Raw genomic sequence first — 24,409 nt, 5'->3', positions numbered from 1 at the left:
AGAGTTATATGTGACCTCATCTTAGCCATCCCCCAGAACCGACTATTGGCTTAGACCCCTCGTGATGTCATAACACCCACCTACTCGATTAATATTCCATGCTGCCTTTCACTTACATACAGGAATGTGATATTTTGTAAATATGGCCTATGTTGATTGTTCTCGTAGTCCATTTGTCTGGGGCAGTGTAGGCCTGTGGCCTTCCTTCAGGAACATCTTCTCAGTATCTGCTTGTTATTCATCTGCTTCAAGCAGACACTGAGATGCTTCTGCCTGCAGCACGAAAACCTCTATTTAAAGGTATATTCTGCGAACAAGCCTTTTACCTAAAACTCAGTCCAAATAACTGAGGCCTACTTAAATTATAACAATCCCCCCTAAAATGGCTTGATCCGCAGATCCCAGCTTCTGAACCCAGAAGCACCTGGTTTCTTTTCTGTAGGTTTCACTTTTCGATGCTCGTGCTCACACACCTTCTCTGCTCTAGGCGGTTATCCCTGGGAGAGAGGGCAAGACCTCTTGGTCTTCCTGTAACCAGGCTCTCTGGGGACGCCCTACTTCTAAGTCCCTCTATACCACACTCTCAGCATTTGCGTCACTTGCGTATCACGTCACAGGGCCTGTATCACTGCATGACTGCTAGGCAGGGCCAGTATCACTGCATGACTGCTGGACGGGGCTAGGATCACTGCATGACTGCTGGGTGGGGCTAGGATCACTGCATGACTGCTGGGCGGGGCTAGGATCACTGCATGACTGCTGGGCGGGGCTAGGATCACTGCATGACTGCTGGGAGGGGGGGCAGTATCACTGCATGGCTGCTAGGCAGGGCCAGTATCACTGCATGACTGCTGGACGGGGCTAGGATCACTGCATGACAGCTGGGCGGGGGGGGGGGGGGGCTAGGATGGCTGCTGGGCGGGGGGGCTAGGACCACTGCATGGCTGCTGGGCGGGGCTAGGATCACTGCATACCTGCTGGACTGGGCAAGTATCACTGCATGACTGCTGGGCGGGGCTAGATCACTGGATACCTGCTGGACTGGGCCAGTATCACTGCATGACTGCTGGGAGGGGCTAGGATCACTGCATACCTTCTGGACTGGGCCAGTATCACTGCGTGGCTGCTGGACGGGGGGGCTAGGATCACTGTGTGCCTGCTGGGTCGGGCCAGTATCACTACATGACTGCTGGGCGGGGCTAGGATCACTGCATACCTGCTGGGTAGGCTAGGATCACTGCATGACTGCTGGGAGGGGGGGGGCAGTATCACTGCATGGCTGCTTGGAGGGGGGGCAGTATCACTGCATGGCTGCTGGGTGGGGCTAGGATCACTGCATACCTGCTGGGCGGGGTTAGGATCACTGCATACCTGCTGGGTAGGCTAGGATCACTGTATACCTGCTGGGCAGGGCTAGGATCACTGCATGACTGCTGGGGGGGGGGGCAGTATCACTGCATGGCTTCTGGGAGGGGGGCAGTATCACTGCATGGCTGCTAGGAGGGGGGGGGGGGGGCAGTATCACTGCATGGCTGCTGGGAGGGGGGGCAGTATCACTGCTGTATGGGGCTGGGATCACTGCATACCTGCTGGGCAGGGCTAGGATCACTGCATACCTGCTGGGCAGCTAAAGATCACTCCATGACTGCTGGGTAGGCTAGGATCACTGCATGGCTGCTGGGAGGGGGGGGGGGGGCAGTATCACTGCATGGCTGCTGGGAGGGGCAGTATCACTGCATGGCTGCTGGGCGGGGCTAGGATCGCTGCATTTTTTTGTACTGTTGGATTGGGATTATTGGGGAAGGGTATATTAGAATTGAATTTCTTTGGAGCGTGTGATTGGGATTGTGTGGGGAAGGTATATTGGACTTAAGTGCATTGTGTAGAGTTTGATTGGGATCGTGTGTGTGTGTGTGTACAGAGAGTGTGTGTGTGTGTGTACAGTGTGTGTGTGTGTGTGTGTGTGTGTACAGTGTGTGTGTATAGTGTGTGTACAGTGTGTGTGTGTGTACAGTGTGTGTGTGTGTGTGTGTGTGTACAGTGTGTGTACAGTGTGTGTGTGTGTGTACAGTGTGTGTACAGTGTGTGTGTGTACAGTGTGTGTACAGTGTGTGTACAGTGTGTGTACAGTGTGTGTACAGTGTGTGTGTACAGTGTGTGTGTACAGTGTGTGTACTGTGTGTGTGTGTGTGTGTGTGTGTACTGTGTGTGTGTGTGTACTGTGTGTGTGTGTGTGTGTGTGTGTGTGTGTGTGTGTGTACAGTGTGTGTACAATGTGTGTATAGTGTGTGTACAGTGTGTGTGTGTGTATACTGTGTGTACAGTGTGTGTGTGTGTGTGTGTACAGTGTGTGTGTGTACAGTGTGTGTGTGTGTGTGTGTACAGTGTGTGTGTGTGTGTGTACAGTGAGTGTGTGTACTGTGTGTGTACAGTGTGTGTACAGTGTATGTACTGTGTGTGTGTGTACAGTGTGTGTACAGTGTGTGTACAGTGTGTGTACTGTGTGTGTGTGTGTGTGTGTACAGTGTGTGTGTGTGTGTGTGTACAGTGTGTGTGTACAGTGTGTGTGTGTACAATGTGTGTACAGTGTGTGTACAGTGTGTGTGTGTGTGTGTACAATGTGTGTACAGTGTGTGTGTGTACAGTGTGTGTACAGTGTGTGTGTGGAGAGGGGGTAGATTGGAAATGCGTTGTGTAGAATTGAATTGGGATAGTTGGGGGAGGAGTAGATTTGGATTGTTGGGGGAGGGGTAAATTGGAATTGAATTGCTTTGTGTAGAGTTAGATTGGGATTATTGGGGGAGGGGGAGGTAGAATAGTAATTGATTCGTATTGTTGCGGGAGGGGTAGATTGTAATTGAAATGCTTTGTGTACAGTTGGATTATTATTGTTGGGGTGGCCGGGGGGGGGGGGTGGGGGGGGTTGTATTCCTGTTCGAGGTAGGTATACAATCACAAACACTGGTCCGCATGACAGCCGGGGGGCTCAGTCTCTCTCACTGGCCGGGGCCCCCAAACCACCATGCGATACCTAGCGGGAAGTGTGGGCAAGCCCTGGACCTCTAACCTCCAGGGAACTCACCCCCACTGTGAGGTGGGTTGGCGAGATTACATTGGATCCTCTTGGGGGAAGGGTAGGTTGGATATTTGGCATTGTGATGGTTGTGGGCTGGAGAGATTACATTGGATCTTCTTGGGGGAAGGGTAGGTTGGTTATTTGGCATTGGGATTGTTGTGGGTTGGAGAGATTACGTTGGATCCTCTTGGGGGAAGGGTAGGTTGGTTATTTGGCATTGCGATGGTTGTGGGTTGGAGAGATTACGTTGGATCCTCTTGGGGGAAGGGTAGGTTGGTTATTTGGCATTGCGATGGTTGTGGGTTGGAGAGATTACATTGGGGGATGGTAGGTTGGGGGAACGGTAGGTTGGATATTTGGCATTGGGATGGTTGTGTGTTGGAGAGATTACATTGTGATGGTTGTGGGTTGGAGAGATTACTATGGGGGATGGTAGGTTGGGGGAAGGGTAGGTTGGATATTTGGCATTGGGATGGTTGTGGGTTGGAGAGATTACATTGGATCCTCTTGGTAGAAGGGTGTCATGATATATGTTAGCACACAGAGAGAATCTGATTATTAGTGATCTGCAGTATCACCAAGAATGCAGATATACTGTATACCCGATTATTGGTGATCTGCAGAATCACCGATAATACAGATATATTGCTAACCTCTGGGCACGACAGCAAAAGTAACACAATAAAGACAGTAATATCACAGAAGTGTGGAAATATCCACCTCACGGTAATTCCTCAGAGGTGTGGTTACCTCTGAATGGGAATCCCGTGCGTGAGATCCTCTAACCAGGCAGAGTGAGGAATCTCGACCCCTAGCAGCAATCGTCTGCTTGGGGCAGGCGTCTCGGAGAGGCAAGCCTCAGAGATAACCCTCCAGTGGGAGAAGTTCCACTGAAGGGAGAAAGGTCAGACAGGCAAGGGTTCGGCAACAGAGATGACGGCGGCAGTACAGGAGCCGAAGACAGAAGAGTAATCGGTAAACGGGCAGAGGTCGGCAACAAGGATCAGATAGGCAAAGGTACAAGATCAGCAAGAGATAGAGTAGTCAGGGATAGCCAGAGTCAAAACACAGATCAATATACAATAATATTCCTAAACTAAGGTGTGAAATCCTTAGTATCAACACCAGGGAACTGCACTAAGGTCTGAGCGCTAACACAACAGTGTATTCACGACAGCAGACAACTTGCTACTGACAGGCAAGTTGTATTTGTAGCTAGAGAGCTACTCAGCGCCGCCCCAGAGCCCCAACCAATCAGGACACCTCCTGAGGTCAGCTGACTAGTGAGTCAGCTGAGCCTCCTACGTAGGAGGTAAAAGTCCTGCCTCCTAGCACGCGCGCGTGCGACCCTTTGCCTCTGAGAAGTGGAGAGGCCAGGCCCCGGGTCCGCTTGCGGAGAGAATTTCACCTGCCGCCATGCGAGACCCGCCGCCGTGTCGCCAGTCGCGGCGGCGGTGTCCCGCGCAGAGTGTGCCGGCTGCTCCGCACGAGTGACGGAGTCAGCCAGCTGGGAAGCGGAGACCGCCGCCATGCTGCCCAGCGCGGCGGCAGCGGTCCCGCTAGTTCTCACAAAGGGTAGGTTGGATATTTGGCATTGAGATGGTTGTGGGTTGGAGAGATTACATTGGAGGATGGTAGGTTGGATATTTGGCATTGTGATGGTTGTGGGTTGGAGAGACTACATTGGATCCTCTTGGGGGAAGGGTAGGTTGGATATTTGGCATTGGGATTGTTGAAGGTTGGAGAGATTACATTGGATCCTCTTGGGGAAGGCTAGGTTGGATATTTGGCATTGCGATGGTTGTGGGTTGTAGAGATTACATTGGATCTTCTTGGGGGAAGGGTAGGTTGGATATTTGGCATTGTGATGGTTGTGGGTTGGAGAGACTACATTGGATCCTCTTGGGGGAACGGTAGGTTGGATATTTGGCATTGCGATGGTTGTGGGTTGGAGAGATTACATTGGATTTTCTTGGGGGAAGGGTAGGTTGGATATTTGGCATTGTGATGGTTGTGGGTTGGAGAGACTACATTGGATCCTATTGGGGGAAGGGTAGGTTGGATATTTGGCATTGGGATTGTTGAAGGTTGGAGAGATTACATTGGATCCTCTTGGGGGAAGGCTAGGTTGGATATTTGGCATTGCGATGGTTGTGGGTTGTAGAGATTACATTGGATCTTCTTGGGGGAAGGGTAGGTTGGATATTTGGCATTGTGATGGTTGTGGGTTGGAGAGACTACATTGGATCCTCTTGGGGGAAGGGTAGGTTGGATATTTGGCATTGGGATTGTTGAAGGTTGGATAGATTACATTGGATCCTCTTGGGGGAAGGCTAGGTTGGATATTTGGCATTGCGATGGTTGTGGGTTGTAGAGATTACATTGGATCTTCTTGGGGAAGGGTAGGTTGGATATTTGGCATTGTGATGGTTGTGGGTTGGAGAGACTACATTGGATCTTCTTGGGGGAAGGGTATGTTGGATATTTGGCATTGTGATGGTTGTGGGTTGGAGAGATTACATTGGATCCTCTTGGGGGAAGGGTAGGTTGGATATTTGGCATTGCGATGGTTGTGGGTTGGAGAGATTACATTGGATCCTCTTGGGGGAAGGGTAGGTTGGATATTTGGCATTGCGATAGTTGTGGGTTGGAGAGATTACATTGGATCCTCTTGGGGGAAGGGTAGGTGGGATATTTGGCATTGCGATGGTTGTGAATTGGAGAGATTACATTGGATCCTCTTGGGTGAAGAGTAGGTTGGATATTTGGCATTGCGATGGTTGTGGGTTGGAGAGATTACATTGGATCCTCTTGGGGGAAGGGTAGGTTGGATATTTGGCATTGCGATGGTTGTGGGTTGGAGAGATTACATTGGATCCTCTTGGGGGAAGGGTAAGTTGGATATTTGGCATTGCGATGGTTGTGGGTTGGAGAGATTACATTGGATCCTCTTGGGGGAAGGGTAAGTTGGATATTTGGCATTGGGATTGTTGAAGGTTGGAGAGATTACATTGGATCTTCTTGGGGGAAGGGTAGGTTGGATATTTGGCATTGCGATGGTTGTGGGTTGGAGAGATTACATTGGATCCTCTTGGGGGAAGGGTAGGTTGAATATTTGGCATTGGGATTGTTGTGGGTTGGAGAGATTACATTGAATCCTCTTGGGGGAAGGGTAGGTTGGATATTTGGCATTGCGATGGTTGTGGGTTGGAGAGATTACATTGGATCCTCTTGGGGGAAGGGTAGGTTGGATATTTGGCATTGTGATGGCTGAGGGTTGGAGAGATTACATTGGGGGAAGGGTAGGTTGGGGAAAGGGTAGGTTGGATATTTGGCATTGCGATGGTTGTGGGTTGGAGAGATTACATTGGGGGAAGGTTAGGCTGGATATTTGAGATTGCAATGGTTGTGGGTTGGAGAGATTACATTGGATCCTCTTGGGGGAAGGGTAGGTTGGATATTTGGCATTGTGATGGCTGAGGGTTGGAGAGATTACATTGGGGGAAGGGTAGGTTGGGGGGAGGTTAGGCTGGATATTTGGCATTGCGATGGTTGTGGGTTGGAGAGATTACATTGGGGGAAGGGTAGGTTGGGGGAAGGTTAGGCTGGATATTTGGCATTGCGATGGTTGTGGGTTGGAGAGATTACATTGGGGGAAGGGTAGGTTGGGGGAAGGTTAGGTTGGATATTTGAGATTGTGATGGTTGTGGGTTGGAGAGATTACATTGGGGGAAGGTTAGGTTGGATATTTGGCATTGTGATGGTTGTGGGTTGGAGAGATTACATTGGGGGAAGGGTAGGTTGGGGGAAGGTTAGGCTGGATATTTGGCATTGTGATGGCTGAGGGTTGGAGAGATTATATTGGGGGAAGGGTAGGTTGGGGGAAGGTTAGGTTGGATATTTGAGATTGTGATGGTTGTGGGTTGGAGAGATTATATTGGGGGAAGGGTAGGTTGGGGGAAGGTTAGGTTGGATATTTGAGATTGTGATGGTTGTGGGTTGGAGAGATTACATTGGGGGAAGGTTAGGTTGGATATTTGGCAATGCGATGGTTGTGGGTTGGAGAGATTACATTGGGGGAAGGGTAGGTTGGGGGAAGGTTAGGTTGGATATTTGGCATTGTGATGGCTGAGGGTTGGAGAGATTACATTGGGGGAAGGGTAGGTTGGGGGAAGGTTAGGTTTGATATTTGGCAATGCGATGGTTGTGGGTTGGAGAGATTACATTGGGGGAAGGGTAGGTTGGGGGAAGGTTAGGCTGGATATTTGGCAATGCGATGGTTGTGGGTTGGAGAGATTACATTGGGGGAAGGGTAGGTTGGGTGAGTTGTGTATGGTCTCTGACTGCTCTGTCCTTTTTTTTCAGGTCTTTTGCAGCCTTAGGAGATGTGGCGAAGGTTAGGTTCCTGCGGGAGACCAGAGAGATGGCAGAGCAGCTGGCGGCTGAATATGTGAGTATGATGGCTGCATGAGATGCACCATGGGAAGGGAAAGGAGGCGGGTCAATGAACCTACACCTACAGATTGGTGCTGAGGTTGTGGTACCACAAAGCTTTAGCTCCAGATTTGTATGTCTCTTTGGAAGATGTCAGCTTGAATCAGTCCTGAACCTAAGAATTGTGTACTATGCTTATTCTGGCGGCCACATCCCAATTGATAATGCACTACCCTCTAGGGGGAGATACTCGGGTACCTGTATACAATTCTTATCTCAAAAATATTATTAACCCGAGTATCTGCTTGTGCTTAAAACAACATTTTATTGATTATCTGCAAAATGGCAATATATAATAATTGGTTCACACATTGTTAAAACCTTTTTCTAAAACCAAAGTTTGGACACATGAGCTTACATCTTTAAAATTCCCATCATCCTCATGAAGGTATGTCACCGCTTTGATCGCCCAGCCGGAGCCTATGCAGATCAAACGGTTACCCTTTCATGTGTGGATTCCTGTGGGCCCACCACCAGGCGCACACCCCGAGGCCTCCGCATGCATACACTGCACAGTGCACTATGTCGTTATGTTGCTCATTAGGATATCAGTCCGGTCAATATCTTCCCTGTTGTCCGGGATTATGGGGCCCACAAGATGGGGGATATGTGGTGGGATATTAGACAAGACAAGACAAATAACATTTATATTGCGCTTTTCTCCTTGCGGACTCAAAGTGCCAGAGCAGAGCAGCAGCCACTAGGGCGCGCTCTATTGGCAGTAGCAGTGTAAGGGAGACTTGCCAAAGGTCTCCTACTGAATTAGTGCTGGCTTACTGAACAGGCAGAGCCGAGAGTCGAACCCTGGTCTCCTGTGTCAGAGGCAGAGCCCTTAACCATTTTATTTTATTACTAGCACCTTTACTTCCCTGAAGGGTCTCACTGGCTTTTGCAGATCTAAACAATCCTCAAAGTAACAACAGGTCAGCCCAGAATGACAACCAGTGCTGCTGCAGCAGCTTCACTTTTTCCATAGCCAATCTTCAACATCTCCGATCACTGTAGAATAACAATTATCAGATGCCAGTTGTAAGCGTATTACTCACGGCCACCTGATCATCCAGCGTGCATTCTGTGCTTCTGAGGGAGCTATGCTCAGGATTTATGCGAACTCCACCACCCGACGCTATGTCCGCATCACCTCTTTCTGCACTCCACGCTCCCATCAGTATGCCATCAGCTTGTGGGGGATTCACAGTGCTGCCCGGCGTCCCGGGTATGTGAGCGCTCACACGTGTCTGTCTAGCCCCGCCCACTGACTCGTTTCGCCCCTCCCACAGGGCTTTTTCAAAGTGTCATGGGGTTTGGCTTTCCACGCAGCCTTCTCTCCTTATAGAGGCCGTCATCTGTAGCTGCCTGACTCCTCCCTGTTGTCACTCCACCATCTTCCTTTCTGGCATATAAGAGGGCAACATATACAAGTATTGGCATCTAGATAAGGCAGAATACAAGTCCATCAGATTCATTACTCCAAGTGTCATTTTTAATTACCTACATATCCCCGCTGTTTATTTCAGGAAGTACACCATATTCAAGTCAGAGTTTAACCCCTCAGAAATTCTCGTTCCCAGACGATATATCCAGGTTGCTTCAATCTTGTACAATTCGTTTTCTATGTCACCTCCCCTATGGGACAGTTTTTGTTTTATGATCCCCTTAAAACGCTGCTTACTTGGATCCCTATTGTGGTAACGTGCAAAATGTGTCCCCAGAGGACTATCCTTCTCTGCTTTCTCTATATTTTTCACATGCTCCCCAATTCGGGTACCCAATCTACGTTTTGTCTTTCCAATATACATCAGATTACAAGGACACTTAATACAGTACACCACTCTTGTGGAATTACAATTTATATTGTCCCTAATCTCAAAACTTCTCGTACCTTTGGCATTCATGAATGTTTTTGTCCTCTCCACTAGACTACACACATTGCAATCTCCACAGCTGAACATCCCAGATTTACAAGGGAATTTGTTTAACCGTCTCCTTTTCCTTACTTACATATTCCGTTCTCACCAGTTTGTTCTTTAAATTAGGGGCTTTTCTGGCAGTCATAAAGGGTCTTTCCCCACCACTTTCTTTATTCTTTTATCGAGTAGCAATATACCTCAATGCTTCTGTAGTATTTTTTGCAGTGGGTACCAATGTGACCCATATGCTGTAATGAACCTCAGTGGTTCCTTCTTTTTCTCCTCTACCTGCCCACCCCCAACTTTTTTACGTGGAGATCGTCCCCTTCTCAAATCCTCCTTCTTTTTCTCAAGTACCTTTTGATATTCTTGCTCTACCAACTCCTTTGGGTAACCCCTTTCCACCAATCTCTCACTAAGTTCCCGGCCTTCCCTAACAAAATCTTCATCTAGGGTACAGTTTCTGCGATGTCTGTAGAACTGCCCCCTAGGGACGGCTCTCTTTTGTGATTCCAGGTGGTGACTTGAATAATGTAAAAGTGTGTTCCCCGCTGTGGGTTTTCTGTAGATGGAGGTTACCAGTCTTTCCCCCTCTTTCCGAATTTTTAGATCCAGGAATGAAAGCTCCCTTTCACTCCACTCATAAGTAAAATTAAGGTTTCTCTCATTTTCTTTTAATTTCTCCATGAAGCAGCCTAGCTGTTCCCTGGTGCCTCGCCAGACCAGGAGCACGTCATCAATGAACCTCAGCCAGAGATGGACATGTCTCTGAAAGAGGTCCATGGGGTACACATCCTGCCTTTCCCACAGCCCCAGATGGAGACAAGCGTAGGCTGGGGCACAGGATGCCCCTATCGACGTGCCCCTGATCTGGCGATAGTAACGGCCATCAAAACTACAACAATTATACTCCCATAGGGAAAGTGACATAGAAAACGAATTGTACAAGATTGAAGCAACCTGGATATATCGTCTGGGAACGAGAATTTCTGAGGGGTTAAACTCTGACTTGAATATGGTGTACTTCCTGAAATAAACAGCGGGGATATGTAGGTAATTAAAAATGACACTTGGAGTAATGAATCTGATGGACTTGTATTCTGCCTTATCTAGATGCCAATACTTGTATATGTTGCCCTCTTATATGCCAGAAAGGAAGATGGTGGAGTGACAACAGGGAGGAGTCAGGCAGCTACAGATGACGGCCTCTATAAGGAGAGAAGGCTGCGTGGAAAGCCAAACCCCATGACACTTTGAAAAAGCCCTGTGGGAGGGGCGAAACGAGTCAGTGGGCGGGGCTAGACAGACACGTGTGAGCGCTCACATACCCGGGACGCCGGGCAGCACTGTGAATCCCCCACAAGCTGATGGCATACTGATGGGAGCGTGGAGTGCAGAAAGAGGTGATGCGGACATAGCGTCGGGTGGTGGAGTTCGCATAAATCCTGAGCATAGCTCCCTCAGAAGCACAGAATGCACGCTGGATGATCAGGTGGCCGTGAGTAATACGCTTACAACTGGCATCTGATAATTGTTATTCTACAGTGATCGGAGATGTTGAAGATTGGCTATGGAAAAAGTGAAGCTGCTGCAGCAGCACTGGTTGTCATTCTGGGCTGACCTGTTGTTACTTTGAGGATTGTTTAGATCTGCAAAAGCCAGTGAGACCCTTCAGGGAAGTAAAGGTGCTAGTAATAAAATAAAATGGTTAAGGGCTCTGCCTCTGACACAGGAGACCAGGGTTCGACTCTCGGCTCTGCCTGTTCAGTAAGCCAGCACTAATTCAGTAGGAGACCTTTGGCAAGTCTCCCTTACACTGCTACTGCCAATAGAGCGCGCCCTAGTGGCTGCTGCTCTGCTCTGGCACTTTGAGTCCGCAAGGAGAAAAGCGCAATATAAATGTTATTTGTCTTGTCTTGTCTAATATCCCACCACATATCCCCCATCTTGTGGGCCCCATAATCCCGGACAACAGGGAAGATATTGACCGGACTGATATCCTAATGAGCAACATAACGACATAGTGCACTGTGCAGTGTATGCATGCGGAGGCCTCGGGGTGTGCGCCTGGTGGTGGGCCCACAGGAATCCACACATGAAAGGGTAACCGTTTGATCTGCATAGGCTCCGGCTGGGCGATCAAAGCGGTGACATACCTTCATGAGGATGATGGGAATTTTAAAGATGTAAGCTCATGTGTCCAAACTTTGGTTTTAGAAAAAGGTTTTAACAATGTGTGAACCAATTATTATATATTGCCATTTTGCAGATAATCAATAAAATGTTGTTTTAAAGAGGAGCTGTTAGGTATAGGGTCTCAGAGAAAATAAACACATATATCAGTAGCTAAATATTGGCTGTACTTACATTACATATGCGTTTCACTGTCCACGTTTGGATTTCACAGAATTTGTATATAGTATATGCAGAGATAGATGCTCCTGACAGCTCATGGCAGGCTCCATGTTTTTCTGTCAAATGTGTCGTCATGTCCTGCCTGCTTCCTGATCACCGAAAAGCTCGTACTGAATAACACAGTGTGCAGTGAATATTAATTAGCCATGTGGCTAGGAACAATAGCTGACTCCTGCAGTGTACTCTGCCCGGAGATTTATCAGTGCTACGTGCTGGACTGATTACAAGCTGCTGTAACGTCTCATTAGCAGCCAAGGGGAGGGCCCCAGAATGCTTTGCAGTATAGTATGCGGCTTGCGTCCTTTTGGGTCTATAACAGCTTTGCTGATAAGCACACATCAAAGGTAAGAGAGATTTTTATCTTCACTAATGCCTTTTTGGCTTCCTTCTAAACTGTTTAACACAGGAGCATAGAGGTTTAAATTAGCTTCTGCAGCCTGACAGTTACTGTTTAAGCACAAGCAGATACTCGGGTTAATAATATTTTTGAGATTAGTCCTGAACCTAGATGTACAGTGCTCCATATGTTCCTAGGAAGCTCCTCCTCCCACAGCTTCTGGTCTCCTGGGTTACTGTTACCAGGAGGCTCCTCCCACAGCTTCCGGTCTCCTGGGTTGCTGTGTTACAGTAGGCTCCTTCCACAGCTTCCAGTCTCCTGGGTTGCTGTGTTACAGTAGGCTCCTTCCACAGCTTCCAGTCTCCTGGGTTGCTGTGTTACAGTAGGCTCCTTCCACAGCTTCCAGTCTCCTGGGTTGCTGTGTTACAGTAGGCTCCTCCCACAGCTTCCGGTCTCCTGGGTTGCTGTTACCAGGAGGCTCCTCCCACAGCTTCCAGTCTCCTGGGTTACTGTGTTACCGGGAGGCTCCTCCCACAGCTTCTGGTCTCCTGGGTTGCTGTGTTACAGGAGGCTCCTCCCATAGCTTCGGGTCTCCTGGGTTGCGGTTACCAGGAGGCTCCTCCCACAGCTTCTGGTCTCCTGGGTTGCTGTTGCCAGGAGACTCCTCCCACAGCTTCTGGTCTCCTGGGTTGCTGTGTTACCAGAAGGCTCCTCCCACAGCTTTCCTTCTCCTGGGGTGCTGTTTTACCATTCTCCTCCCACAGCTTTAGATACTTTTGGTGGCTGTTTTATCAGAAGACTCCACCCTTAGCCTTTGGTTTCACGGGAGGGTGTGTTTTCAGGGGTATCCGCCCTTTCCTGAGGTCTCATGGGAGGGTGTGTTTTCAGAGGGCTCCTTCCTGACCTGAGGTCTCATGGGAGGGTGTGTTGTCAGGGGGCTCCTCCCTGGCATGAGGTCTCATAGGAGGGGTGTGTTGTCAGGGGGCTCCTCCCTGACCTGAGGTCTCATGGGAGGGGTGTGTTGTCAGGGATCTCCTCCCTGGCCTAAAGTCTCATGGGAGGGGTGTGTTGTCAGAGGGCTCCTCCCTGGCCTGAGGTCTCATGGGAGGGTGTGTTGTCAGGGGGCTCCTCCCTGACCTGAGGTCTCATGGAGGGGTGTGTTGTCAGGGGGCTCCTCCCTGGTCTGAGGTCTCATGGGAGGGTGTGTTGTCAGGGGGCTCCTCCCTGACCTGAGGTCTTATGGGAGGGTGTGTTGTCAGGGTGCTCCTCCCTGGCCTGAGGTCTCATGGGAGGGTGTGTTGTCAGGTGGCTCCTCCCTGACCTGAGGTCTCATGGAGGGGTGTGTTGTCAGGGGGCTCCTCCCTGGTCTGAGGTCTCATGGGAGGGTGTGTTGTCAGTGGGCTCCTCCCTGACCTGATGTCTCATGGGAGGGGTGTGTTGTCAGGGGGCTCCTCCCTGACCTGAGGTCTCATGGGAGGGGTGTGTTGTCAGGGGTCTCCACCCTGGCTTGAGGTCTCATGGGAGGGGTGTGTTGTCAGGGGGCTCCTCCCTGGCCTGAGGTCTCATGGGAGGGGTGTGTTGTCAGGGGTCTCCGCCCTGGCCTGAGGTCTCATGGGAGGGGTGTGTTGTCAGGGGTCTCCGCCCTGGCCTAAGGTCTCACGGGAGGGTGTGTTGTCAGGGGGCTCCTCCCTGGTCTGAGGTCTCATAGGAGGAGTGTGTTGTCAGAGGGCTCCACCCTGGTCTGAGGTCTCATGGGAGGGGTGTGTTTTCAGGGGTCTCCGCCCTGGCCTGGGGACTCATGGGAGGGGTGTGTTGTCAGGGGGCTCCGCCCTGGCCTGAGGTCTCATGGGAGGAGTGTGTTGTCAGGGGGCTCCTCCCTGACCTGAGGTCTCATGGGAGGGGTGTGTTGTCAGGGGGCTCCTCCCTGGTCTGAGGTCTCATGGGAGGGTGTGTTGTCAGGGGGCTCCTCCCTGACCTGAGGTCTTATGGGAGGGTGTGTTGTCAGGGTGCTCCTCCCTGGCCTGAGGTCTCATGGGAGGGTGTGTTGTCAGGTGGCTCCTCCCTGACCTGAGGTCTCATGGAGGGGTGTGTTGTCAGGGGGCTCCTCCCTGGTCTGAGGTCTCATGGGAGGGTGTGTTGTCAGTGGGCTCCTCTCTGACCTGATGTCTCATGGGAGGGGTGTGTTGTCAGGGGTCTCCACCCTGGCTTGAGGTCTCATGGGAGGGGTGTGTTGTCAGGGGGCTCCTCCCTGGCCTGAGGTCTCATGGGAGGGGTGTGTTGTCAGGGGTCTCCGCCCTGGCCTGAGGTCTCATGGGAGGGGTGTGTTGTCAGGGGTCTCCGCCCTGGCCTAAGGTCTCACGGGAGGGTGTGTTGTCAGGGGGCTCCTCCCTGGTCTGAGGTCTCATAGGAGGAGTGTGTTGTCAGAGGGCTCCACCCTGGTCTGAGGTCTCATGGGAGGGGTGTGTTTTCAGGGGTCTCCGCCCTGGCCTGGGGACTCATGGGAGGGGTGTGTTGTCAGGGGGCTCCGCCCTGGCCTGAGGTCTCATGGGAGGAGTGTGTTGTCAGGGGGCTCCTCCCTGACCTGAGGTCTTATGGGAGGGTGTGTTGTCAGGGTGCTCCTCCCTGGCCTGAGGTCTCATGGGAGGGTGTGTTGTCAGGTGGCTCCTCCCTGACCTGAGGTCTCATGGAGGGGTGTGTTGTCAGGGGGCTCCTCCCTGGTCTGAGGTCTCATGGGAGGGTGTGTTGTCAGTGGGCTCCTCTCTGACCTGATGTCTCATGGGAGGGGTGTGTTGTCAGGGGTCTCCACCCTGGCTTGAGGTCTCATGGGAGGGGTGTGTTGTCAGGGGGCTCCTCCCTGGCCTGAGGTCTCATGGGAGGGGTGTGTTGTCAGGGGTCTCCGCCCTGGCCTGAGGTCTCATGGGAGGGGTGTGTTGTCAGGGGTCTCCGCCCTGGCCTAAGGTCTCACGGGAGGGTGTGTTGTCAGGGGGCTCCTCCCTGGTCTGAGGTCTCATAGGAGGAGTGTGTTGTCAGAGGGCTCCACCCTGGTCTGAGGTCTCATGGGAGGGGTGTGTTTTCAGGGGTCTCCGCCCTGGCCTGGGGACTCATGGGAGGGGTGTGTTGTCAGGGGGCTCCGCCCTGGCCTGAGGTCTCATGGGAGGAGTGTGTTGTCAGGGGGCTCCTCCCTGACCTGAGGTCTCATGGGAGGGGTGTGTTGTCAGGGGGCTCCGCCCTGGCCTGAGGTCTCATGGGAGGTTGTGTTTTCAGGGGTCTCCGCCCTGACCTGAGGTCTCATGGGAGGGGTGTGTTGTCAGGGGGCACCGCCCTGGCCTGAGGTCTCATAGGAGGGGTGTGTTGTCAGGGGTCTCCGCCCTGGCCTGAGGTCTCATGGGAGGGGTGTGTTGTCAGGGGGCTCCGCCCTGGCCTGAGGTCTCATGGGAGGGTGTGTTTTTTAGGGGTCTCCGCCCTGGTCTGAGGTCTCATGGGAGGGTGTGTTGTCAGGGGGCTCCTCCCTGGTCTCAGGTCTCATGGGAGGGGTGTGTTGTCAGGGGGCTCCGCCCTGGCCTGAGGTCTCATGGGAGGGTGTGTTGTCAGGGGGCTCCTCCCTGGCCTGAGGTCTCATGGGAGGGGTGTGTTGTCACGGGGCTCCTCCCTGGCATGAGGTCTCATAGGAGGGGTGTGTTGTCAGGGGTCTCCGCCCTGGCCTGAGGTCTCATGGGAGGGGTGTGTTGTCAGGGGTCTCCGCCCTGGCCTGAGGTCTCATGGGAGGTTGTGTTTTCAGGGGTCTCCGCCCTGACCTGAGGTCTCATGGGAGGGGTGTGTTGTCTGGGTTGCTGTTACCAGGAGGCTCCTCCCACAGCTTCCAGTCTCCTGGGTTACTGTGTTACCGGGAGGCTCCTCCCACAGCTTCTGGTCTCCTGGGTTGCTGTGTTACAGGAGGCTCCTCCCATAGCTTCGGGTCTCCTGGGTTGCGGTTACCAGGAGGCTCCTCCCACAGCTTCTGGTCTCCTGGGTTGCTGTTGCCAGGAGACTCCTCCCACAGCTTCTGGTCTCCTGGGTTGCTGTGTTACCAGAAGGCTCCTCCCACAGCTTTCCTTCTCCTGGGGTGCTGTTTTACCATTCTCCTCCCACAGCTTTAGATACTTTTGGTGGCTGTTTTATCAGAAGACTCCACCCTTAGCCTTTGGTTTCACGGGAGGGTGTGTTTTCAGGGGTATCCGCCCTTTCCTGAGGTCTCATGGGAGGGTGTGTTTTCAGAGGGCTCCTTCCTGACCTGAGGTCTCATGGGAGGGTGTGTTGTCAGGGGGCTCCTCCCTGACCTGAGGTCTCATGGGAGGGGTGTGTTGTCAGGGATCTCCTCCCTGGCCTAAAGTCTCATGGGAGGGGTGTGTTGTCAGAGGGCTCCTCCCTGGCCTGAGGTCTCATGGGAGGGTGTGTTGTCAGGGGGCTCCTCCCTGGCCTGAGGGGTCATGGGAGGGTGTGTTGTCCGGGGGCTCTGCCCTGGCATGAGGTTTCATGGGAGGAGTGTGTTGTCAGGGGTCTCCGCCCTGGCCTGAGGTCTCATGGGAGGGTGTGTTGTCAGGGGTCTCCTCCCTGGCCTGAGGTCTCATGGGAGGAGTGTGTTGTCAGGGGTCTCCGCCCTGGCCTGAGGTCTCATGGGAGGGGTGTGTTGTCAGGGGTCTCCGCCCTGGCCTGAGGTCTCATGGGAGGGGTGTGTTGTCAGGGGGCTCCTCCCTGGCCTGAGGTCTCATGGGAGGGTGTGTTTTCAGGAGGCTCCTCCCTGGCATGAGGTCTCATGGGAGGGGTGTGTTGTTAGGGGTCTCCGCCCTGGTCTGAGGTCTCATGGGATGGTGTGTTGTCAGGGGTCTTCGCCCTGGCCTGAGGTCTCATGGGAGGGTGTGTTTTCAGGGGGCTCCTCCCTGGCATGAGGTCTCATGGGAGGGTGTGTTTTCAGGGGGCTCCTCCCTGGCATGAGGTCTCATGGGAGGAGCGTGTTGTCAGGGGGCTCCTCCCTGGCCTGAGGTCTCATGGGAGGGGTGTGTTGTCAGGGGGCTCCGCCCTGGCATGAGGTCTCATGGGAGGAGTGTGTTGTCAGGGGTCTCCGCCCTGGCCTGAGGTCTCATGGGAGGGTGTGTTGTCAGGGGTCTCCTCCCTGGCCTGAGGTCTCATGGGAGGAGTGTGTTGTCTGGGGGTTACTCCCTGGTCTGGGGTCTCATGGGAGGGTGTGTTGTCAGGGGTCTCCGCCCTGGCCTGAGGTCTCATGGGAGGGGTGTGTTGTCAGGGGGCTCCTCCCTGGCCTGAGGTCTCATGGGAGGGTGTGTTGTCAGGGGGCTCCTCCCTGGTCTGAGGTCTCATGGGAGAGGTGTGTTTTCAGGGGTCTCCGCCCTGGCATGAGGTCTCATGGGAGGAGTGTGTTGTCAGGAGGCTCCTCCCTGGCCTGAGGTCTCATGGGAGGGGTGTGTTGTCAGGGGTCTCCGCCCTGGCCTGAGGTCTCATGGGAGGGTGTGTTGTCAGGGGTCTCCGCCCTGGCCTGAGGTCTCATGGGAGGGTGTGTTGTCAGGGGGCTCCTCCCTGGTCTGAGGTCTCATGGGAGGGTGTGTTGTCAGGGGTCTCCGCCCTGGCCTGAGGTCTCATGGGAGGTGTGTTGTCAGTGGTCTCCGCCCTGGCCTGAGGTCTCATGGGAGGGTGTGTTGTCAGGGGGCTCCTCCCTGGTCTGAGGTTTCATGGGAGGGGTGTGTTGTCCGTGGTCTCCGCCCTGGCCTGAGGTCTCATGGGAGGGGTGTGGTTTCAGGGGTCTCCGCCCTGGCCTGGGGACTTATGGGAGGGGTGTGTTGTCAGGGGGCTCCTCCCTGGCCTGAAGTCTCATGGGAGGGTGTGTTGTCAGGGGGCTCCTCCCTGACCGGAGGTCTCATGGGAGGGGTGTGTTGTCAGGGGGCTCCGCCCTGGCCTGAGGTCTCATGGGAGGTTGTGTTTTCAGGGGTCTCCGCCCTGACCTGAGATCTCATGGGAGGGGTGTGTTGTCAGGGATCTCCGCCCTGGCCTGAGGTCTCATGGGAGGTTGTGTTTTCAGGGGTCTCCGCCCTGGCCTGAGGTCTCATGGGAGGGGTGTGTTGTCAGGGGGCTCCACCCTGGCCTGAGGTCTCATGGGAGGGTGTGTTGTCAGGGGGCTCCTCCCTGGCCTGAGGTCTCATAGGAGGGGTGTGTTGTCAGGGGTCTCTGCCCTGACCTGAGGTCTCATAGGAGGGGTGTGTTGTCAGGGGTCTCCGCCCTGGCCTGAGGTCTCATGGGAGGGTGTGTTGTCAGTGGTCTCCGCCCTGGCCTGAGGTCTCATGGGAGGGTGTGTTGTCAGGGGGCTCCTCCATGGTCTGAGGTTTCATGGGAGGGGTGTGTTGTCCGTGGTCTCCGCCCTGGCCTGAGGTCTCATGGGAGGGGTGTGGTTTCAGGGGTCTCCGCCCTGGCCTGGGGACTTATGGGAGGGGTGTGTTGTCAGGGGGCTCCTCCCTGGCCTGAAGTCTCATGGGAGGGTGTGTTGTCAGGGGGCTCCTCCCTGACCGGAGGTCTCATGGGAGGGGTGTGTTGTCAGGGGGCTCCGCCCTGGCCTGAGGTCTCATGGGAGGTTGTGTTTTCAGGGGTCTCCGCCATGACCTGAGATCTCATGGGAGGGGTGTGTTGTCAGGGATCTCCGCCCTGGCCTGAGGTCTCATGGGAGGTTGTGTTTTCAGGGGTCTCCGTCCTGGCCTGAGGTCTCATGGGAGGGGTGTGTTGTCAGGGGGCTCCACCCTGGCCTGAGGTCTCATGGGAGGGTGTGTTGTCAGGGGGCTCCTCCCTGGCCTGAGGTCTCATAGGAGGGGTGTGCTGTCAGGGGTCTCTGCCCTGACCTGAGGTCTCATAGGAGGGGTGTGTTGTCAGGGGTCTCCGCCCTGGACTGAGGTCTCATGGGAGGGGTGTGTTGTCAGGGGTCTCCGCCCTGGCCTGAGGTCTCATGGGAGGTTGTGTTTTCAGGGGTCTCCGCCCTGGCCTGAGGTCTCATGGGAGGGTGTGTTTTCAGGGGTCTCCGCCCTGGTCTGAGGTCTCATGGGAGGGTGTGTTGTCAGGGGGCTCCGCCCTGGCCTGAGGTCTCATGGGAGGGGTGTGTTGTCAGGGGGCTCCGCCCTGGCCTGAGGTCTCATGGGAGGTTGTGTTCTCAGGGGGCTCCTCCCTGGCCTGAGGTCTCATGGGAAGGTGTGTTGTCAGGGGGCTCCTCCCTGGCCTGAGGTCTCATGGGAGGGGTGTGTTGTCAGGGGGCTCCTCCCTGGCCTGAGGTTTAATGGGAGGGGTGTGTTGTCAGGGGTCTCCGCCCTGGCCTGAGGTCTCATGGGAGGGGTGTGTTGTCAGGAGGCTCCTCCCTAGCCTGAGGTCTCATGGAGGGGTGTGTTGTCAGGAGGCTTCTCCCTGGCCTGAGGTCTCATGGGAGGGGTGTGTTGTCAGGGGTCTCCGCCCTGGCCTGAGGTCTCATGGGAGGGTGTGTTGTCAGGGGGCTCCTCCCTGGTCTGTCTCATGGGAGCGTGTGTTGTCAGGGGTCTCCGCCCTGGCTTGAGGTCTCATGGGAGGGGTGTGTTGTCAGGGGGCTCCGCCCTGGCCTGAGGTCTCATGGGATGGGTGTGTTGTCGGACTCCTCCCTGGTCTGAGGTCTCATGGGAGCGTGTGTTGTCAGGGGTCTCCGCCCTGGCCTGAGGTCTCATGGGAGGGTGTGTTGTCAGGGGGCTCCTCCCTGGTCTGAGGTCTCATGGGAGGGTGTGTTGTCAGGGGGCTCCGCCCTGGCCTGAGGTCTCATGGGAGGGGTGTGTTGTCAGGGGGCTCCTCCCTGGTCTGAGGTCTCATGGAGAGGTGTGTTGTCAGGAGGCTCCTCCCTGGCCTGAGGTCTCATGGAGGGGTGTGTTGTCAGGAGGCTCCTCCCTGGCCTGAGGTCTCATGGAGGGGTGTGTTGTCAGGAGGCTCCTCCCTGGTCTGAGGTCTCATGGGAGGGGTGTGTTGTCAGGAGGCTCCGCCCTGGCCTGAGGTCTCATGGGAGGGGTGTGTTGTCAGGGGGCTCCTCCCTGGTCTGAGGTCTCATGGGAGGGGTGTGTTGTCAGGGGGCTCCGCCCTGGCCTGAGGTCTCATGGGAGGAGTGCGTTTTCAGGGGTCTCCTCCCTGGCCTGAGGTCTCATGGGAGGGGTGTGTTGTCAGGAGGCTCCTCCCTGGTCTGAGGTCTCATGGGAGCGTGTGTTGTCAGGGTTCTCCGCCCTGGCCTGAGGTCTCATGGGAGGGGTGTGTTGTCAGGGGGCTCCGCCCTGGCCTGAGGTCTCATGGGAGGGGTGTGTTGTCAGGGGGCTCCTTCCAGCCCTGAGGTCTCATGGGAGGGGTGTGTTGTCAGGGGCCTCCTCCCTGTGCTGGGGTCTCATGGGAGGGGTGTGTTGTCAGGGGGCTCCTCCCTGACCTGAGGTCTCATGGGAGGGGTGTGTTGTCAGGGGGCTCCTTCCTGGCCTGAGGTCTCATGGGAGGGTGTGTTGTCAGGGGGCTCCTCCCTGACCTGAGGTCTCATGGGAGGGGTGTGTTGTCAGGGGGCTCCGCCCTGGCCTGGGGACTCATGGTAGGGGTGTGTTTTCAGGGGTCTCCTCCCTGGCCTGAGGTCTCATGGGAGGGTGTGTTGTCAGAGGGCTCCTCCCTGGCCTGAGGTCTCATGGGAGCGTGTGTTGTCAGGGGTCTCCGCCCTGGCCTGAGGTCTCATGGGAGGGGTGTGTTGTCAGGGGGCTCCTTCCAGCCCTGAGGTCTTATGGGAGGGGTGTGTTGTCAGGGGCCTCCTCCCTGTGCTGGGGTCTCATGGGAGGGGTGTGTTGTCAGTGGTCTACGCCCTGGCCTGAGGTCTCATGGGAGGTCAGCAGGAGACTGTGTATAATACTATTCCTTGCTTGCAGGGTGGAGATGGCACCAGCAATTACAAGGTCCAGGCCAGACTGGCGATGCTCGAGCATAACTTCAAGCTGGCAGAGATGATGTACCTGGAGCAGGTGAGTATAGGTGGGGTAGTGATACTGGGTGTGTCTGATGACATGTGTGTGATGGAAGGTGTCTTCTCTCCCCTGTGCAGAATGCTGTGACTGAGGCCATGGCCATGTACCAGGAGCTACACATGTGGGATGAATGCATTGCTGTGGCTGAGGCTAAGGTACGTGAGTTTTCCTGCAGCCCCCCTCCAGATATCATCCAAGGGTCGGCCCCCCACGCTGCACGCACATTTCCTGTGTACCCGAGGCCACATGTGACAAAAGATAAATGTCTATTTTCATAACCAAGCTTTTTTGCTTACTTTTATTTTGCTAGCTGAAAGAGTTAATTTCTAGGCATGGAAGTGACATAGTCTATCTTGTCGGGAATATAGTAAACATCTTTGATAAGCAAATTACAGCCATAAAAGTTTTCCTGGCAGAACACAACTTCTGAGGGCAGGGAGAGATAAGATACATGAACAATTGTCCTTTCAACCTACTTTGCAAATGTTTAAATATAAAAGAAAAGCATGGAATGATTGGCCTCTCCGCAGGGTCACCCTGAGCTGGAGAACCTGCGGCGGAGCTATCTGCGCTACTTGTCAGACAGTCAGCAGGAAGAGAAGGCGGGCGAGGTGCTGGAGCAGGAAGGGGACCTTATCTCTGCTGTAAACATGTATCTCCGTGCTGGACTCTCGGCCAAAGCTGCCCGACTGTGTATGAGCCGAGAGCAACTCCTTGCCGACGCCGACCTCATCGCCAGGGTGACCGCTGCCCTCATCAAAGGAGACTTCTATGAGAGGGTAAGTCATACCGTATTACAAGAGGAAAGAATCGCACAAGCATATCATCAATAATGCTCCATTATCATACAAAGTGGGACACTTCAACCACTTGATCTTGTGCACAAGACGTGTAGGTAAAAGTTGTGTTAGGGCGCAGGGATCTTGGTGTTGGATGTTTAGGTGTTGGTGAGGGCTGTTGTTGTTTGGGAGGTGTAGGTAAGAGTCACATTAGGGTGCAGGGATCTTGGTGTTGGATGTTAGGTGTTGGTGAGGGCTGTTGTTTGGGAGGTGTAGGTAAGAGTCACATTAGGGCGCAGGGATCTTGGTTTTGGATGTTAGGTGTTGGTGAGGGTTGGTGTTTGGGAGGTGTAGGTAAGAGTCACATCAGCATCTTGGTTTGGATGTTAGGTGTTGGTGAGGGTTGTTGTTGTTTGGGAGGTGTAGGTAAGAGTCACATTAGGGCGCAGGGATCTTGGTGTTGGATGTTAGGTGTTGGTGAGGGTTGGTGTTTGGGAGGTGTAGGTAAGAGTCACATCAGGGCGCAGGGATCTTGGTGTTGGATGTTTAGGTGTTGGTGAGGGTTGGTGTTTGGGAGGTGTAGGTAAGAGTCACATTAGGGCACAGGGATCTTGGTGTTGGATGTTAGGTGTTGGTGAGGGCTGTTGTTTGGGAGGTGTAGGTAAGAGTCACATTAGGGCGCAGGGATCTTGGTTTTGGATGTTAGGTGTTGGTGAGGGTTGGTGTTTGGGAGGTGTAGGTAAGAGTCACATTAGGGCGCAGGGATCTTGGTGTTGGATGTTAGGTGTTGGTGAGGGTTGGTGTTTGGGAGGTGTAGGTAAGAGTCACATTAGGGCACAGGGATCTTGGTGTTGGATGTTAGGTGTTGGTGAGGGTTGGTGTTTGGGAGGTGTAGGTAAGAGTCACATTAGGGCGCAGGGATCTTGGTGTTGGATGTTAGGTGTTGGTGAGGGCTGTTGTTTGGGAGGTGTAGGTAAGAGTCACATTAGGGTGCAGGGATCTTGGTGTTGGATGTTAGGTGTTGGTGAGGGTTGGTGTTTGGGAGGTGTAGGTAAGAGTCACATTAGGGCGCAGGGATCTTGGTTTTGGATGTTAGGTGTTGGTGAGGGTTGGTGTTTGGGAGGTGTAGGTAAGAGTCACATTAGGGCGCAGGGATCTTGGTGTTGGATGTTAGGTGTTGGTGAGGGTGTATGTTTGGGAGGTGTAGGTAAGAGTCACATTAGGCTGTAGGGATCTTGGTTTTGGATGTTAGGTGTTGGTGAGGGTTGATGTTTGGGAGGTGTAGGTAAGAGTCACATTAGGGCGCAGGGATCTTGGTTTGGATGTTTAGGTGTTGGTGAGGGTTGGTGTTTGGGAGGTGTAGGTAAGAGTCACATTAGGGCGCAGGGATCTTGGTTTGGATGTTAGGTGTTGGTGAGGGTTGTTGTTTGGGAGGTGTAGGTAAGAGTCACATTAGGCTGTAGGGATCTTGGTGTTGGATGTTAGGTGTTGGTGAGGGTTGGTGTTTGGGAGGTGTAGGTAAGAGTCACATTAGGCTGTAGGGATCTTGGTGTTGGATGTTAGGTGTTGGTGAGAGTTGTTGTTTGGGAGGTGTAGGTAAGAGTCACATTAGGCTGTAGGGATCTTGGTGTTGGATATTAGGTGTTGGTAAGGGTTGTTGTTGTTTGGGAGGTGTAGGTAAGAGTCACATTAGGGCGCAGGGATCTTGGTGTTGGATGTTAGGTGTTGGTGAGGGTTGATGTTTGGGAGGTGTAGGTAAGAGTCACATTAGGGCGCAGGGATCTTGGTGTTGGATGTTAGGTGTTAGTGAGGGTTGTTGTTTGGGAGGTGTAGGTAAGAGTCACATTAGGGTGCAGGGATCTTGGGTTTGGATGTTAGGTGTTGGTGAGGGTTGTTGTTTGGGAGGTGTAGGTAAGAGTCCCATTAGGGTGCAGAGATCTTGGTGTTGGATATTAGGTGTTGGTAAGGGTTGTTGTTGTTTGGGAGGTGTAGGTAAGAGTCACATTAGGGCGCAGGGATCTTGGTGTTGGATGTTAGGTGTTGGTGAGGGTTGTTGTTTGGGAGGTGTAGGTAAGAGTCACATTAGGGCGCAGGGATCTTGGTGTTGGATGTTTAGGTGTTGGTGAGGGTTGGTGTTTGGGAGGTGTAGGTAAGAGTCACATTAGGGCGTAGGGATCTTGGTTTTGGATGTTTAGGTGTTGGTGAGGGTTGATGTTTGGGAGGTGTAGGTAAGAGTCACATTAGGGCGCAGGGATCTTGGTGTTGGATGTTAGGTGTTAGTGAGGGTTGGTGTTTGGGAGGTGTAGGTAAGAGTCACATTAGGGCGTAGGGATCTTGGTGTTGGATGTTAGGTGTTGGTGAGGGTTGGTGTT

General features: G+C 53.5%; 1 protein-coding gene across 1 annotated transcript in view; it reads left to right on the top strand.

Annotated features, from left to right (window-relative positions):
* Positions 1-24,409, top strand: part of IFT172 (intraflagellar transport 172) — a 619,018-nt gene that overhangs the window by 269,627 nt on the left and 324,982 nt on the right. The window contains exons 19-22 of the mRNA XM_068279802.1: positions 7,442-7,526; positions 21,163-21,255; positions 21,336-21,413; positions 21,789-22,037. Coding sequence (XP_068135903.1) covers positions 7,442-7,526; positions 21,163-21,255; positions 21,336-21,413; positions 21,789-22,037 — 505 coding nt within the window. The remainder of the gene's footprint in view (positions 1-7,441; positions 7,527-21,162; positions 21,256-21,335; positions 21,414-21,788; positions 22,038-24,409) is intronic.

The sequence above is a fragment of the Hyperolius riggenbachi genome, chromosome 4, assembly GCF_040937935.1.
Source record: "Hyperolius riggenbachi isolate aHypRig1 chromosome 4, aHypRig1.pri, whole genome shotgun sequence".
NCBI classification, from domain to species: domain Eukaryota; kingdom Metazoa; phylum Chordata; class Amphibia; order Anura; family Hyperoliidae; genus Hyperolius; species Hyperolius riggenbachi.
This window is presented reverse-complemented; position numbering and strand designations above follow the sequence as displayed.